The sequence below is a fragment of the Cololabis saira genome, chromosome 7 (assembly GCF_033807715.1).
Source record: "Cololabis saira isolate AMF1-May2022 chromosome 7, fColSai1.1, whole genome shotgun sequence".
Classification (NCBI taxonomy): Eukaryota; Metazoa; Chordata; class Actinopteri; order Beloniformes; family Belonidae; genus Cololabis; species Cololabis saira.
In genome coordinates, this window is record NC_084593.1 from 39,261,881 (window position 1) to 39,278,029 (window position 16,149).

Below are 16,149 nucleotides of genomic sequence, written 5' to 3' on the forward strand. Positions count from 1 at the left end.
GCATGGCCTAATACTGTTCCGTAATATTCATGAGAACTGACTTATAGTGAAAAATAGCGGCAAATCTTTTCAGTGAAATGTGAAATCACCTCTAAGGCTTCTGTCTGTGCGCTGTGCAAACGTGCGGCACAGCCACCCAAGCACCGTGCTGCGTGTCTGCTACGTGCATATTTTGAAGCTGCTCTTCAGTCATGATTTCCTTCCTCCATATCTGCATTTTTCCATTACGTTCTCACAGTGTGTTGGACTGCATAAGCCTATAAACCCAGGCAGCGCTGAGCCATTAAAATAATGCGATAACTAATGTAATAATTCGGTCCTCTGCAGCTGGGTTTTTATGACTTTCAGAGCATCAGCGAGAGACGGAGGGAAGTGAGAGCTTAATGTACAGCCAGTCGAACTCAGCGTGAAAATAGCAGTGAAAAGGGGAAAATTAAAACCAAAACCCGCAATGAAAGTGAAACTCAACCTTTACAAAATGTAAACACAACTGTCAACATCTGCCGGAGGTGACGGCCACATCACACTAATATGTCTTTAACCTTTGACTCGCTGATTAACTGATTTGGTTGGTTTTGCAACTAGGGTTGCCAACTCCCTGATAAATAAATAAGGGACACCTCATCTGCAGGGCCGGCCAACCCGATTGCCTTCACCCTTCCTGGCATGGTGAATTTTTTAGCCCCTTTTTTTCTGAGTGAAACGATTTTTTAACTATTTGACTCGAACCTGAATTGAATTAGATGCATATTTTTGAATGCCATGAACACATGGAAAACAATTATCCAGCAATTCACTTTAATACAAAATAACAATATGAACTGAATAAAATAAGTATCTTTCTTTAACAGAAACCTGTCCTGCTTAACTTAAAATTGTATAAATTAATATAAAACAATAGAAAGAAAGCAGAACATCCATTCTGTAATAGTGCGCATTTTTAGTGCAATAACAAAAGTGCAAACAGAAAGTCTGTAGAAAACTTGTAAACATATTTGTGCCATAAAGGCCATAACTGCAGCTGCAGTTGTATTAAAACAGAAAAAAAATAACTTATGAACTCAACAGCTCAATGCCATTTTCCATTGGCATTTTATGACTATTTTTGACTCTCACGGTAATACGGGACAAAGTGCTTCCCTTTTCAGCTCAATACGGGACGCGTACTTTAGTTTATAAATACGGGACGATTCCGTTTTTCAAGGGACGGTTGGCAACCCTAATTGCAACTAAAATTCTTTTAAATCCTGGGATGAACAAAAACAAAAAAACGGGAGGGTCATATGAAAAAAATAGATTTGCAGGGTTCTGTGACATCACAGACCCAGAGCAAACCAGACTTGCATGCTTATATAAGTGGCTTTTGGGTTGTAGCAAAACTTGGAATTAACCATGAATATACAGCAGACAAAGGGGGGGTAATACTTTTCCTTTTCCCACCTTTACCGTAGCTTCTCTACAGTTAAACATGTTAACCAGCGTGTGGACCCACCGGGAACATGCACACGTCCCCTCACCTCTGGCGTGTTTGTGCGGGAGGCCTGGTTGTACTCGCTGTCGCTGGAGCTGCTCTCGGACTCGTCCGTGTCAGACTCGGAGCTGCTCTCTGATTCACTGCTGCTCCCCGACGCGCCGCTGCAAAGCAGGACGGAGAAAAAGGATGGGGGGTGGGGGGCAGGGAAAGAGAAGAAGGATAAACATGTCACATTTTATTAAGATCAAAATTCCCCACATGCTGACGAGGCACACTGAAGGGTGCTATATCATAAGCTTTCACGTTTCGGGGGGTAAAAAGCGATGATGTCCACTCTGTCTTGTATTTAAATAACCCACTCCGGGGTTGCCTTCCACAACCAAAGCAAACTGTACAAACTCTCCAGTGCCTTCACTATTACCGCTTTTTCTCTTCTTTCAGACATGTTTGTTTGTCCCGATACTGCTGTCGCCATGACCCCTGCTCAGCACAGTGTCCGGCTGGTAAACCGTAACCAGGTTATCAGCAGCAGACAAAACTGTTAGAGACCAGCTGGAACGATGGGGGACATTTGTAGCAGAGAGGCGTTCTTCATCTCCATCCTTGATGCCAATCTTTCTATAATCAACGGAATCGATCAGAACTGTTAATAAAACAGCGTAAACCTTCAAACCTGGTGGACTCATCTACCTGGTGTATCTGTGGTAGATCATGGATGGAGAGCTGTACTGACGGATTATCCGACTGAGAAAAGTAATGCCCATCGTCGGAGGATGGAGACGCACATTTTGATATACAACACACCTGGGTGCACGTTACGGAATGGCATAAATTGCACCAAAATTACACGATTAATTCAAAATGGCCGACTTCCTGTTCGGTTTCAGCCATGGTGCCAAGAGACTTTTTTTTAAAGGAGCTTGAGGCCGGATTGAGGCAGAATTTATGAAAATAATTCGTATACGTTTTAAGTTTTCTAGTAATAATGTCAGATGAAGCGTTCCAAACCCAAAAGAATGATTCCTCTAGTGTATCTCTCCTTTGCCTTGAACAGGCTGTGTGCTGCAAAATGTGCTGCAATTCTGGGCCCGAATTTCCCGCGCTGGGCTGGGGATGTGACGTCACATGACGCTGCATGCGCGTTCTCCCCGTTCTCCCGTGCCGGCTTCACTGTTGGCTGCAGTACCCCCAACGGCCGTCGTGGTGAAGGGTGGCGCTAGAGAGTCTCATTTCTTAAAAGGAGCCTCAAGCTCCTTTAAGTTGCGACATGATACAGGTGTGTACCGGTTTTCGTGCATGGACATCAAACCGTATTGTGGGGCTTGAGTTTTCTAGGGGGTGCTGTTGAGCCATTAGGTCACGCCCATTAATGCAAACCATTAAATATCAAATTTTTCGCCAGGCCTGGCTTGCGTGCAAAATTTGGTGGCACGTTTAGGGGGGTAAAAAGGCCCTCATTTCGTAGGAAGAAAAATAAAAACGAGAACATTTCCTACAGATACAACAGGGCCTTCGCCCGTCAGTGCTTGGGCCCTAATAATAATAATTAGTGCTGTCAGGCGAATCACATTTTAATCTCATATCTGCTGAAGGTCCCCAAATAAAGAATTCGAATTCTAGGACATTACAAAATTGCAGTGCATGACTAATCGATTGAATACACTAAGAAGAGAAGATTTGAAATCCACATTTCTTTTGGTGAAGTGTGTTTCATAAATGAAATTCAAAAGAAAAAACATCTTCCCGTTCAGATGGTCGTGCATCTGTGAATGTTGGCCTGGGGGAGTAGTTTTAATACGGTTTGGTCATGACACCGTTCCTCCTTGATCGTCTTCCACGATTGAAATCGTCCTGCAATCAGCAGCAAACCACTTTGCGATTGAGTTTGTCAGTTTTTCTGTCGTGGCTTTGCTCATTCGTTTCCCAGATTCTGCAAGCGTGAGTTGGTGAAGTGAGCTCATGCTAGCACTAGTAGCTGTAACGTTTACAGTGGAACTTGTCCGGAAAATGTTTAGCGTTTAAATCATAATTCAGGCTGGAGCAGCTCCAGTGATACGAAAAATCTTTTTTACAAAATGTACTAATCACAGCGTTCTTGTTGATAGTACAGTCTTCTTTCTTTTTGTACATAAACTTGCCGTTCAAAGGCCCTAGCAAAGATTTGCTGGGTCGCTCCCCTGAGTCGTCCAGGTCTGTCACTCCTTTTTTAGTTTGACCAGCAGCAGGAGGGAAGTGACCTGCCAAGTGGCCTACGGGTCCCTCAATGGGCCTAATTTAAAATACTTGTGCATTTTGCCACTCATAATTAATTGCATTAATTTTCATAATGCGTTAATTAGCAGTGTAATTAATTAATCGAATTAACGGGCTAAACTGACAGCCCTAATAATAATAATAATAATAATAATAGTGGATTCATACTTTTCTTGGACACTCACTCTAAGTACGTTCACACACACATTCGCACACCAGTGATGCCCTCACTGGAGTACAGTATAGCCATCTCTTTTGTGCATTTTCCAATAGCAAACTGCACACGTCTCAAAATACATTTGATCCCAAAACCTCTGGAGCAGAGGATATCCTCATCAGTATACTCATGAGCATATCCTCATGAGGATATACTCATGTTTAAAGGACTATGGTCATTCTTCTCGCGGCTTCACGTGTCCATCCTGCCAGTAAGACAGTAAGGGAGATGCACTCTTATAGCGCTTTTTAAACCTCTTCCAGGTTCAACAAAGCACTTTCATATTTTGTTTCTCATTTACCCAAAAACACAAAGACTACAATGCTTCCGTTAGTTACTCTTTACGCAGTAAGCGTTTGATTTGTCAGGTAGTGTCCCGCCCGAGGCTGCAGTTTTACGCTTTTAAATCACAGTTATCTGCCGTCACCGGCTGACTGAGGGAATCATCTGTTCGGTGTGAGAGATATAAACAAAGCTGTAACTTGAAATTAAAATGAATTACTTTAGGGATGCTACAGCACGTCGTCATAGCGATACTTTCACCATGTCACTGGGCTCCAGATGTCAGACATTTATTGTTCAAGATTCCCCGCATAAAGAATAAAACATTTTACTTGTGTCATATTTCATAATTTAGTTCATTCTGAGCTGTAAAGCCGTTTTTCCAACCTGGACGTGAAAACGCTCAAGTTTCAGCTCCGAAGCATTAAAGCTGGAGTGTTTATGCAGCATATATGATGTGATCCTTAACTTTAACAGCGTTGGAGAGCAGCTGTCCACGTAGTTCTGGACCAGGCTTTGGCAGCCAATGACTTCCACTTCAAATCTGTTTTTATTCTCCATGCTGGAGTTTCCAGGTGCTGTAGTTGGACATTCTTTTAATCCTTCCTCATCCCTGCACACATGCTGAGTTGCCATACACTGTATCACAAATAAATACATGCATAGATAATAATGAAGAGAAAAAAAAAGCGAAATGCTCTTGCATCGATACATATGTCCATCCATTTTCTATACCAGCTTTATCCTTTGCAGGTCAGGGGGGTCTGCTGGAGCCTATCCCAGCTAATTTCAGGCGAGAGGCAGGAATACACCCTGGACGGGTCACCGCAGGGCCACATATGCTTGCAGACAACCATTCACACTCACACTCACACCTACGGGCAATTCAGAACCATCAATTAACCTGACATGCATGTTTTACTGTGGGAGGAAACTGGAGTAACCGGAGGGAACCCACACAAGCACAGGGAGAACATGCAAACTCCACACAGAAAGACTCCCAGGGAGGGAGGGAGTCAGGGAGTCGAACCGAGAACCTTCTTGCTGTGAGGCAACAGTGCTAACCGCTAAGCCACTGTGCTGCCTCGATACATATGTAAATTACATCCGCTAACATGGAAATAAAGTATACAGCGGGACTGAGTAATATATTTAAATGTTGCATTTGATCCTTTTGAAAAATGTCTGTTAATCTGGTGAAGGTTACCAGCAGGTGATTCAAAACAAAATTTAGCATGTAACAGAAACCCTAATAAAAGGACTATTAATAGCTGCGTAAACACAGCGTTGTGAAGCGGTTCAGTCGTCTCCTGCTCCCCGGCGTGCTGGCCGGCCTCGTGCTCATCCATCCCTCCACAGTGCTGCAAATGGCCTCCTGGAGGCAACACACTCGCTCGCCGCCACTCGACAACACACACAAACACACTGGCACACAGAAATTGCAATTATGTGTAGTTTTCTTTGTGTGAGTGTGCACGTAATTTCAGTTCAAGGCTGCCATCACAGCAGGCACAAATCTGTGTGAGCAGTCAAGCATCAAATCCATCAACTGTTCCTCAGGCATCATACACACACACACACACACACACACACACACACACACACACACACACACACACACACACACACACACACACACACACACACACACACACACACACACACACACACACACACACACACTGTATGCCTGCAGTCTAGTCCTGGTTTCCCCGTGCCGTCGCTCGTGTTCTCAGCGTCCGAAGCCTTTTTTCTTTCAATTCCAATTAAATTTTCTCCTCAGTTTGCTCCATTAGCATCCTCGCAGAAACAACTCTGACAAAGCCTTAAGCTAAACCGCTTTATGCATGATAGTGTAAACGTGCGTGTGTGTATTCCCTTTGCATGCCATGTTACTGTAAATGCAATTCCTTGCAAGTTGCACGTTTGACATGTTGAAACAGCTGCAGGAACTGTGGTTAGCAACAAGGACGCCGCCAGGCGTAAGAATCCATCGAACGAATCCATCCCCACGATGCAGTGGAGCAAAATACACCTGATCTTATTACTCTGGCTTGGTCTCCATTCCAGATTTTTGCTAACAAACAATCCTCAACATAAAACACATTCAATTTCTTGAATACCTACAACTTAAATCAGCAATTCAAGGTTCATTTGACATACAAACCATTAACCTGAATCTTCCTTCATCATGCTCAGACTTCATTAACATTAAATCAACAAAAAACAGGACCTATCCATTGCTCTTGATGCCAACTTCTGGAATCATATCTGTCAAAACATGTATCTCATGACAAAAAACGCAAACCTACAGTTAATACAACACAAAATAGTTCACAAGACACTACACAGGACAGAAAATGTTTAAAATGGGATTCTCATCTGAAACATGTACTAACTGCACCATAAAACAGCCAGACACTTACATACATTTGTTACTGCACCCCTGTTCAGCAATTTTGGTCTGAGGTCACAAAGTCACTGTCAAATTTCTTGGGCTGCCACATCCCCTTATCTCCATCCCTCTGCTTAGTTGGCGACACATCAACAATAAATCTGACAAACTCAAACAATACATTAATCCATGTAGTATCACCAAGAAAACTGTCCTCATGAACTGGAAATACAAGAAAAAGATAAACATAGCACAATGGGAAAACGTACTCATTGACCACATCTCCATGGACTATCACACCCAACACTCACCATCTGGTCGCCACTCATGAACTTTTCTACACACCTGATTTGTCATCTGTCTTCATTTTTTTTAAATTTATTTATTTGGAATTTCCATTTCAGTTTTGCCTGAGAACCAATCGTCCTATTTTAATTTCATTTTTTTTTTTTGAGAATCAAACAAATTAATGAACACACACACACACACACACACACACACACACACACACACACACACACACACACACACACACACACACACACACACACACACACACACACACACACACACACACACATTACATTCATTAAAACGAAAAATAACTAATTCAAAAACACAATCAGAGATTCAGAATGTTTTTTCTTTTCATCCACTTTTAAAGTAATTCAGTAATTTATTCATTACTTACGCTCATGCATCTTTGAAAAGAGAAATCCGTATTTCCCCTCATTCATTTCATTTTCCAACCACGGTGGTGGCATATGTCACGTACTGTATATGCTGTTTTAAAAAGTGCACATCCCGTCAGTCGAGGCAGGACAGTAGAGCAGACAACATCTGCCACATGAGATGATATCAGTGGGATCATCCGTTAACAAGTTAGTTCCCGGTATCAAACAGAAGTATAAAGGGGAGCTGATCGTGTCAGAGGAGCACGTGGTGACTGTGTGATGAGCAGTGGGTTTGACCGCAGAAGCGGAGATGTTCAGCGTGTTGGAAAGCCTACTGGAAGCACTGAATTCTTATTTTGAAACAATTTTCCGTGCACTCGACACATGTGAATGAAATATTACTCCCGTTTCTTTTAAATCTTAGTGTCTCGCAATCCCAGATGAAAAGGCCTGGCTTTCTGTCAGCAAAATGTTCCTGTCTCAGCGAGCGTTGTCTGTCTGCAGGCGGCATATGGCTTAAACAGAACTCATTTAACTAAAAAAAAAAGCGACTACTACAGCTAAAAAGCCAAGCAACTGCAGTGAACAGTGAGAATGAAGCAAAGCAATGAGCCAAAATGAAATAAAAGGCTAAAAGATGCTAAGGGGAGTTGTAGAGTCCAGGAGACTGCACTTTTATCACTTCTGGCATTCATTTCTCATACCTGCTTCAATCCTGCTCAGGGTTACGGGGGGATGCTGGAGCCTATCTCCTCTCTGAGAGGCAGCGTACGCTCCTGTATTTAATCAGGGGGACCAGCGAAGCAGACGTGCATGTTTTCTGAGCGGTGGGAGGCAGTCAGGGAAAATACAAGCACAGGGAAAACCTCCAACCTCCACACAGAGGACCAGCTGACCTTTGAACAGTCCAACGTGGACTCATTTAGTGACTATGAAGTGTAAAAACCTGAAACTAATTTAAAATAAATCAAGAAATCAGCAGAATATAATCATAAATGCCACTAAAACAATATCAAAAACTTAAATCCAGAGGTGTCAAGTAACAAAGTACAAATACTTCGTTACCTTACTTAAGTAGAAATGTTGGTTATCTATACTTCACTGGAGTAATTATTTTTCAGACGACTTTTTACTTTTAGGCCTTACATTTTCATGCAATTATCTGTACTTTTTACTCCTTACATTTTAAAAACAGCCTTGTTACTCTATTTCATTTCGGCCTTTAATAAAAACTATCCAGTTAAATTGCTCCATCCGGATAGAGTGAATTTGGTTGTGGTTGTTTCAGATGTTCTTGTCCAGTTTTGTTCTTACATCCGTTCCCTCAGATTCCTGCAACTAAACTTGGATGTACATTCCAATAAAGGTTAGGATAAATGATAACATGCCTCTGAAGTTTGACTTTTTGCACCATTACAATACTTATAGGCAACTAGTCATCATATCTCCTGCTCTCTGAAACACATGTTAATGCTCAATAGTAAACATATATGGTTCTTTAATATATTTACATTATACTAAGATACATTCATTTTCAATGGCTTTTGTCCTTAATGGCTTTTTTCCCCCTTACATTACTTTTACTTTTATACTTTAAGTAGTTTTGAAACCAGTACTTTTATACTTTTACTTGAGTAAAAAACTTGAGTTGATACTTCAACTTCTACAGGAGTATTTTTAAACTCTAGTATCTATACTTCTACCTGAGTAATGAATGTGAATACTTTTGCTTAACCTCGGCTTAAATGGAATGTGCTCTACAATATGAGGTGTGTGGTTTTCATCAGATATGGTACTGACTGAGCCATGAAAACTGGACACTTTATGACCGAACATCATCGCTGTCGTCTCATTTGTCCAGAGGAAAACTTTTCCTTTTTGGTTGGAAGTGTCTTCCTCCCGTCAACCTTTCCAGACAAGCCACACAGCTGTGTTTCTCCACTTGAATAGCAGCACACGGTGACAACTTTCTTTTCCACGCACACACATTTTCCCTCAGATTTTGTTAAACAAGTCATTACAAAAGTGGATAATATGTTCTGAGAGTATCTTCACACATGTTTTTAGCCCTGGTTAGTACCAGGATATATTTATTCTTCATCGTGTTCTTGTTCCTTGTTCTCCAGTGTCCATATAACACCAGTATCAACAGCAGCCGCTTCTGTCTACGATGGTTAAAAGTTGAGGACAGAATGAATGCTGCACTTCTGTTTTCAACATGGAAGGTTTTACAATCCAAAACTCCATTATATCAGTAAATTCAGTTAAGAAACAATCTAGCGTCATATCCATACGACACTAGACAGGCAACAAAGGGCCGGTTTTCACTTCCTAAGCCAAACACTAATTTTCTGAAGCATACAGTAGAATATAGATCAATGAAATCATGGAATTCTTAATCATTATATGACTAAATTAACACAGAAATCAATATTCAAAAAGCAAATTAAGAAACACCTTGGAATATCATATGTATAGGATACCATACACACACACTTATACAGATACATACATACTGGACAGGGTAAGGTGTATTTTTGATCTGATTTTCATGGCCTAGATAATGTTTTACTGTATAATGGAATGTTTCATGTAAGTTTTTTTCTTTTAGGGTAATGACTTACATGTACGGTAAAGTTTAATGTAGGTTTGTCGTGTCATTTCGTTTCGCTTTATGTCTTCTTTTTAACTGTATGTTTTAAATGTATTGTTTTTTAATGTGGACCTCAGTAAAACTAGCTGTGTTTAAGGGCATAGCTAATGGGGATCCTTACAAATAAACAAAACAATAAACAAACAAATGTTCTGAAAACTACTACTACTACTACTACTGTCTCTTAGCAGACACTTGTATCCAAAGCGACTTACATCTGAGAGAACACAAGCAAGAAATCCACCACACCTAACATAAGAAAACAGCCCTGGTGTCCGTCAGCTCCCTGATCCATCACAATCACAGCCAGGTGATCACCAGAGGTGTCTTCAGTATTCACATCCATTACTCAGGTAGAAGTATAGATACTAGAGTTTAAAAATACTCATGTAGAAGTTGAAGTATCAACTCAAGTTTTTTACTCAAGTAAAAGTATAAATGTACTGGTTTCAAAACTACTTAAAGTATAAAAGTAAAAGTAATGTAAGGGGAAAAAAGGCATAAAGAACAAAAGCCATTGGAAAAGAATGCATCTTAGTATAATGCAAATATATTAAAGAAGCATATATGTGTACTATTGAGCATTAACATGTGTTTCAGAGAGCAGCAGATATGATGACTAGTTGCCTATAAGTATTGTAATGGTGCAAAAAGTCAAACTTCAGAGGCATGTTATCATTTATCCTAACCTTTATTGGAATGAACATCCAAGTTTAGTTGCAGGAATCTGAGGGAACAGATGTAAGAACAAAACTGGACAAGAACATCTGAAACAACCACAACCAAATTCACTCTATCCGGATGGAGCAATTTAACTGGATAGTTTTTATTTAAAGGCCGAAATGAAATAGAGTAACGAGGCTGTTTTTAAAATGTAAGGAGTAAAAAGTACAGATAATTGCGTGAAAATGTAAGGAGTAAAAGTAAAAAGTCGTCTGAAAAATAATTACTCCAGTGAAGTAAAGATAACCAAAATTTCTACTTAAGTAAGGTAACGAAGTATTTGTACTTCGTTACTTGACACCTCTGGTGATCACTTATGCTGAGTTTATGCATACAGGATGTAAATTGATAAAAGTTGTAATAAAATAAGTACAAAATGACATTTCACAGCTCGGCTTGTCAAACGCTGTTCCGGTGTTTAAAGTTGGTCTGAGCGTAAGTGTTTCAGGGCCAGTAGTCGTGGCTGCAGCCACTGGACAAGGCTGCCATTGTTTATGTAATAACAGCTCGGGGGTCGTGCTCTGGGTCTCTGGGAAGCGCCTCCAGACAACTTGTACTGTAATAGATAATGTAATATATAAATAAAATTGAATTGTGAAAGGATTACTAGAAGACTGGAGCAGACAGCTGTCGACGGTGATAACAGGCGTTTTCTTAACTTCTCTCGTCTCCATTATTTCCTTTAAAGAACCTTTTGATGTGTAACTAAATGAAACTGTGAGCAGATCTCTTTTACAGTGGGCCTCATTAGTTTTACTGATTCAAATCCAGACGACACCGACTGTGTATTCTGCTCTCCATCTGAGAAATTCAACTCCTTTTCAGTGGACGAGATTTGTGTCAGCTGCTATTACTTTAAGTGGGTTTACTTGGAAAGAAACATCAATGTAGTTGACAGGATGTCACAAAGGCCGAGGCTGTAAGTCCCTATTGCCAAAAAAGAATAAGATAAACGTCTTAAGAAGGTGTTGCTCTGGTAACCGAGCAGACTGAACCTCATATACCGAATGTACTTCTCTGTCAGAGCCGTGTCCACAGTTCTTGGCAGAAACTGTTCAAAAGCGGGTAGTTTGGAAGATAAACAGCTTTCTATTAAACTCACAAGCAAACTGCAACCACTCTCACAGGCTCAGCGCTGCCACACGGAACCAGTCAGTGTGGTTGTTGTTAAGACCTGTGTCTGAGTCACCTGACAACATCTTTCTGTCTTTGAGCAACTGGAAAACATCTAAAATGGGAAAGAGCTGTTGTGCGATCGATTGTACTCATAGATTTAGCAGAAAATCGGAGTTATCGTTTTACAGACTGCCGAAAAATAAGCTTAAGAGAGACAAATGGATCACTGCAATTCACAGAAACAACTGGATTCCAGGCGCCGAAAAGTGGAGTTCCCATTACTTGTATCAGGTAATGTTGGATTTTTGGGTAGCTAACGTTAAACGGTCAAATCATAAAGTTCTGTGTCCTCATCACTTTAATTTCTACAACAAATCCTGCCTTGAAGTCGGACCAAGCGTCAAGACTTTTGTAAGCCTTCAAGCTTTGCTTCGTGTATTTCCCCGGCGTAGAAATTAAGTACATATAAATATCAGGAAACTGGATTCATGGCCAAATATTAATGTCCATGGATCACTGGTTCTTGGTAACTGTACCAAATATTAATGTCCATGGACCACTGGTTCTTGGTAACTGTACCAAATATTAATGTCCATGGACCACTGGTTCTTGGTAACTGTACCAAATATTAATGTCCATGGACCACTGGTTCTTGGTAACTGTACCAAATATTAATGTCCATGGACCACTGGTTCTTGGTAACTGTACCAAATATTAATGTCCATGGACCACTGGTTCTTGGTAACTGTACCAAATATTAATGTCCATGGACCACTGGTTCTTGGGGTAACTGTACGGGTCACTGTCAAGTCCAACTGCCATTAATTTAAGCCCATAATTGACTGTTATCTCGTCTTCTTCACTAGTTGCAGCTGTTTTTGCTACTCAGTGGGAGTAAGGGGGCGTGGTCCCGTGGGGAAGTGACGTCAATGCAGACCCTTTATAGTGTGGGTGAAAGGGGGAGACACCCTGGACAGGTCGTCAGCCAGTGAAGACTCCCACATGGACTAACGACCTGATGCTCCCTCACACCGGATTACCTGAAGGCCCACACAAGCAGGGTTTGGGTCACATCAACCCGGAAGGGGTTATAAAACTGCTGCCAAACAACAGTGACAACTATTCAGAAGTGGAAACATTTTCACGGGGATGGACATGAACCCACCCCAAAGTCAGACAGAGCTACACCTCAGAACCCACCATACATAATATGGAGACCATCCACGACTCTCTATATCAAACCATTCAAAGGTTCTGGTAGAAAGTAGGAACTATTAAATATGGACCAATCAGATGAAGGGGGGGTGCGCTTTTTGGCGTCTATCGTCGCCATGGTAACGCTTTTGACTGAGAAAAGTAATGCCCATCGTCGCAGGATCGAGACGCACATTTTGATGTATAACACACCTGGGTGCACGTTACAGTTCGGGCCGTATTAACTGCTGAAGAAATGGCATAAATTACGCCAAAATTACACGATTAATTGAAAATGGCCGACTTCCTGTTCGGTTTCGGCCATGGCGCCAAGAGACTTTTCTTTAAGTTGCGACATGATACAGATGTGTACCGATTTTCGTGCATGTACGTCAAACCGTATCATGGGGCTTGAGGCACGAAGTTTTCTAGGGGCCGCTGTTGAGCCATTAGGCCACGCCCAATGCAGGAACTGTTGTTAGCAACAAGGACGCCGCCAGGCGTACGAATCCATCGAACGAATCCATCCCCACGATGGAGTGGAGCAAAATACACCTGATCTTATTACTCTGGCTTGTGTCCATTCCAGCGCACCAGTAAATCTGCATCCGAATGGATCAAGAAGGAGAGAATCTGGGCTTTTGGGATGTCCTGGTCAAAGTCCAGACATCAGCCCAACGGAAACGCTGTTGAGTGGTGCATGAACCCCAAACCCTCAATGAGCTGAAGTAGAGCACAGCAGAACGGGTCAACATACCTCATCACTTTACAGCAATATGAACACATGAACGATCAAACCACAGAGCTGCAGTGGACCAGGAGACCGAGAAAGTAATGATGCTAGAGGAAACAACTGAGCAAGACTATTTGGTGGACATTGTTGCAAAAGTAATTAAACTTCCACATTAATAGGTAAATAAACACCGACTTAGTAATCAGAGCTATATTTGATAGTTCGTCGACGATAGTGCCCTAAGACCCTGAAGTTGAGATGAAAGCGACTTCATTTGTGTTTTCATTTGTGTTTTCAAGTGCTGGATAAATGAGTAAGCGGTTTAGGTCTGCCTGCATGTCGTGTTTCACAAGAGGATACCTTGTTATAGGATATTTTAAGGATGAAACGTCCCTTCTCTGATTAGAGCGAAAGGCTCCAACAGATTGTGCTGAGAAGAATAACATGAAAGCGGTATATTCAATGAACACCCAGTTTGTCTTTTTCATGGTGTTTCTTATCAGCCATTCATTATGTCAACAGATAAACTCAGAGCAAGCAATATATGACTTTATACTTTCATCACTGATCTGTTTGTCTTTTTATGTAAATGACTCAGAGTGATTTTTTTTTTACTCTCAGCGGGATTCTCAGCTGAACGCTTTCTAGTCTTTTATCCTGGCAACATAAGCAGGGCATGTTGGAGGAACGAGATAAAAGGGGATGTGTGTTGTGTGTAGGTGACAGCATTACATCTGGCTCGCCCCCCTCTTCCCCTCTCTCCTCTCCTCTCCTCTCCTCAGGAATCAGTCATCAGCTGTCAAACATAATTTAGTGTTGCGGTTGGTGCCAAATTAAAATGGAGCGCCATCTGGTGCAGATGACAGAGCAGTTTTAGACGGGACATGAGGGCTACTCCTCTGTAATGTTCATCTGGAGCCAAGACATGTGAAGTTTATATCTTATAATTTAAACTAGATGGACATTGCAGATATTTCCCATACTGCACGCAGACAAGGAAATCAAAAGTTTTACGATCGGTGTATTTTCTTCAAAATCTGCAACAACAGACCTGCTGGGCTTATTTAGGCCGCGGAGCCGTCACTTTATTTCTGCTGTCAGTGTTGCATAAATAACACGGATAAGACCTACAAAGTAGCCTCTGCGAGATGCTCGGCTCCAGCGGGAGCTTTGGTGCGTCTGTTTATCTGGGTGATAAAATTACAAGCACGGCCGATGATATGTGGGTCTGACGTGTCCAGTGGGCCTCACGGGATCTGCGCGGCGTTCGTAACGCCGGGGCGAAGCCGCACTTCTGGACACGGTGAGGTCAGCGAGCCGCCAGCAGTCGTGTCAAGAACGATCAACGAGGCCGCGCTCGCTGCACGAGAGACGTTCAACGGTCCACCACAAACAAACCTGACAGCTCCTGTTCAGATCTGGCACGTCAGGAGGAAATTTTTATATTTTTTTTTGTTTGCATATATATTAATGGTTAATATCATGTTGGTAAAAATGTAAGGCAAATATACATTTATATGCATTTTTAATATATATGATATATATTTTAATATATCATATATATTTATATATATATTTATATATATATATATATATATATATATATATATATATATATATATATATATATATATATATATATATATATATATATATATATATATATATATATATATATATATATATTTTTAAATTTATTTATTTATTTGTTTATTTATTTATTTATTAAATGTGAAGGGGAGGGGGGGGGTTGGGGTGACATCCGCTAGTCTAATGGCCCGTTTACACGTACCAAAAACAGTGGTATTTTCATGTGTTTTGGCAATTCGTTTACAACGAAGCTCAAAGTCACCAAAAACGATCATTCCTGAAAACTCCGGCCAAAGTGGAGATTTACAAAAACTCCGTCTTCACGTTTGCTTGTAAACAGAGGGAAATGGACATTTAGGCTTCAGAACGTCACGTTATGCGACAGAAACGTCACCAGCATCGTGTGCGACCTGTGTTTACAATTTGTTTGGCAACCGTCAATATTTTCTTGTATTTTACCTGTTTTATATTCTAAAGTCACACTTAAAAGTAACTCCACTTCTCTGTCACTCCAAATGAAAGACTCTCGTTCGATCTTGGAAGTAACTGGAAGTTACTCTTGTCATTTGTTGACGTTTCTTTCCAGGATTCCGATTGGCTAGCATGACTTTATCTTCTCGTTACACTGCCCCCTGTAGGTTTGGCTGCTCATAGCACCTTAAAAGCGTATTTATGCTGGTTCGTGTAAATTATGATATTTTTCAAAACGTAGAGGGGGAAATATCCGTTTTTGTAAATACCCGGCTATGTGTAAACGTGGCCTAAAAACACATGGAAACGCACAACGAGGACACAAACCTTGGAGATCTGTAAGAGAAAAAACAAACAGACACGGGAACAGGCAG

General features: G+C 41.2%; 1 protein-coding gene across 1 annotated transcript in view; it reads right to left on the minus strand.

Moving 5' to 3' along the window:
- The window catches only part of aff2 (AF4/FMR2 family, member 2), a 242,409-nt gene that overhangs the window by 38,279 nt on the left and 187,981 nt on the right, over positions 1-16,149 (minus strand). Inside the window, exon 11 of the mRNA XM_061725886.1 lies at positions 1,518-1,635. Within this exon, the coding sequence (XP_061581870.1) occupies positions 1,518-1,635 (118 nt within the window). The remainder of the gene's footprint in view (positions 1-1,517; positions 1,636-16,149) is intronic.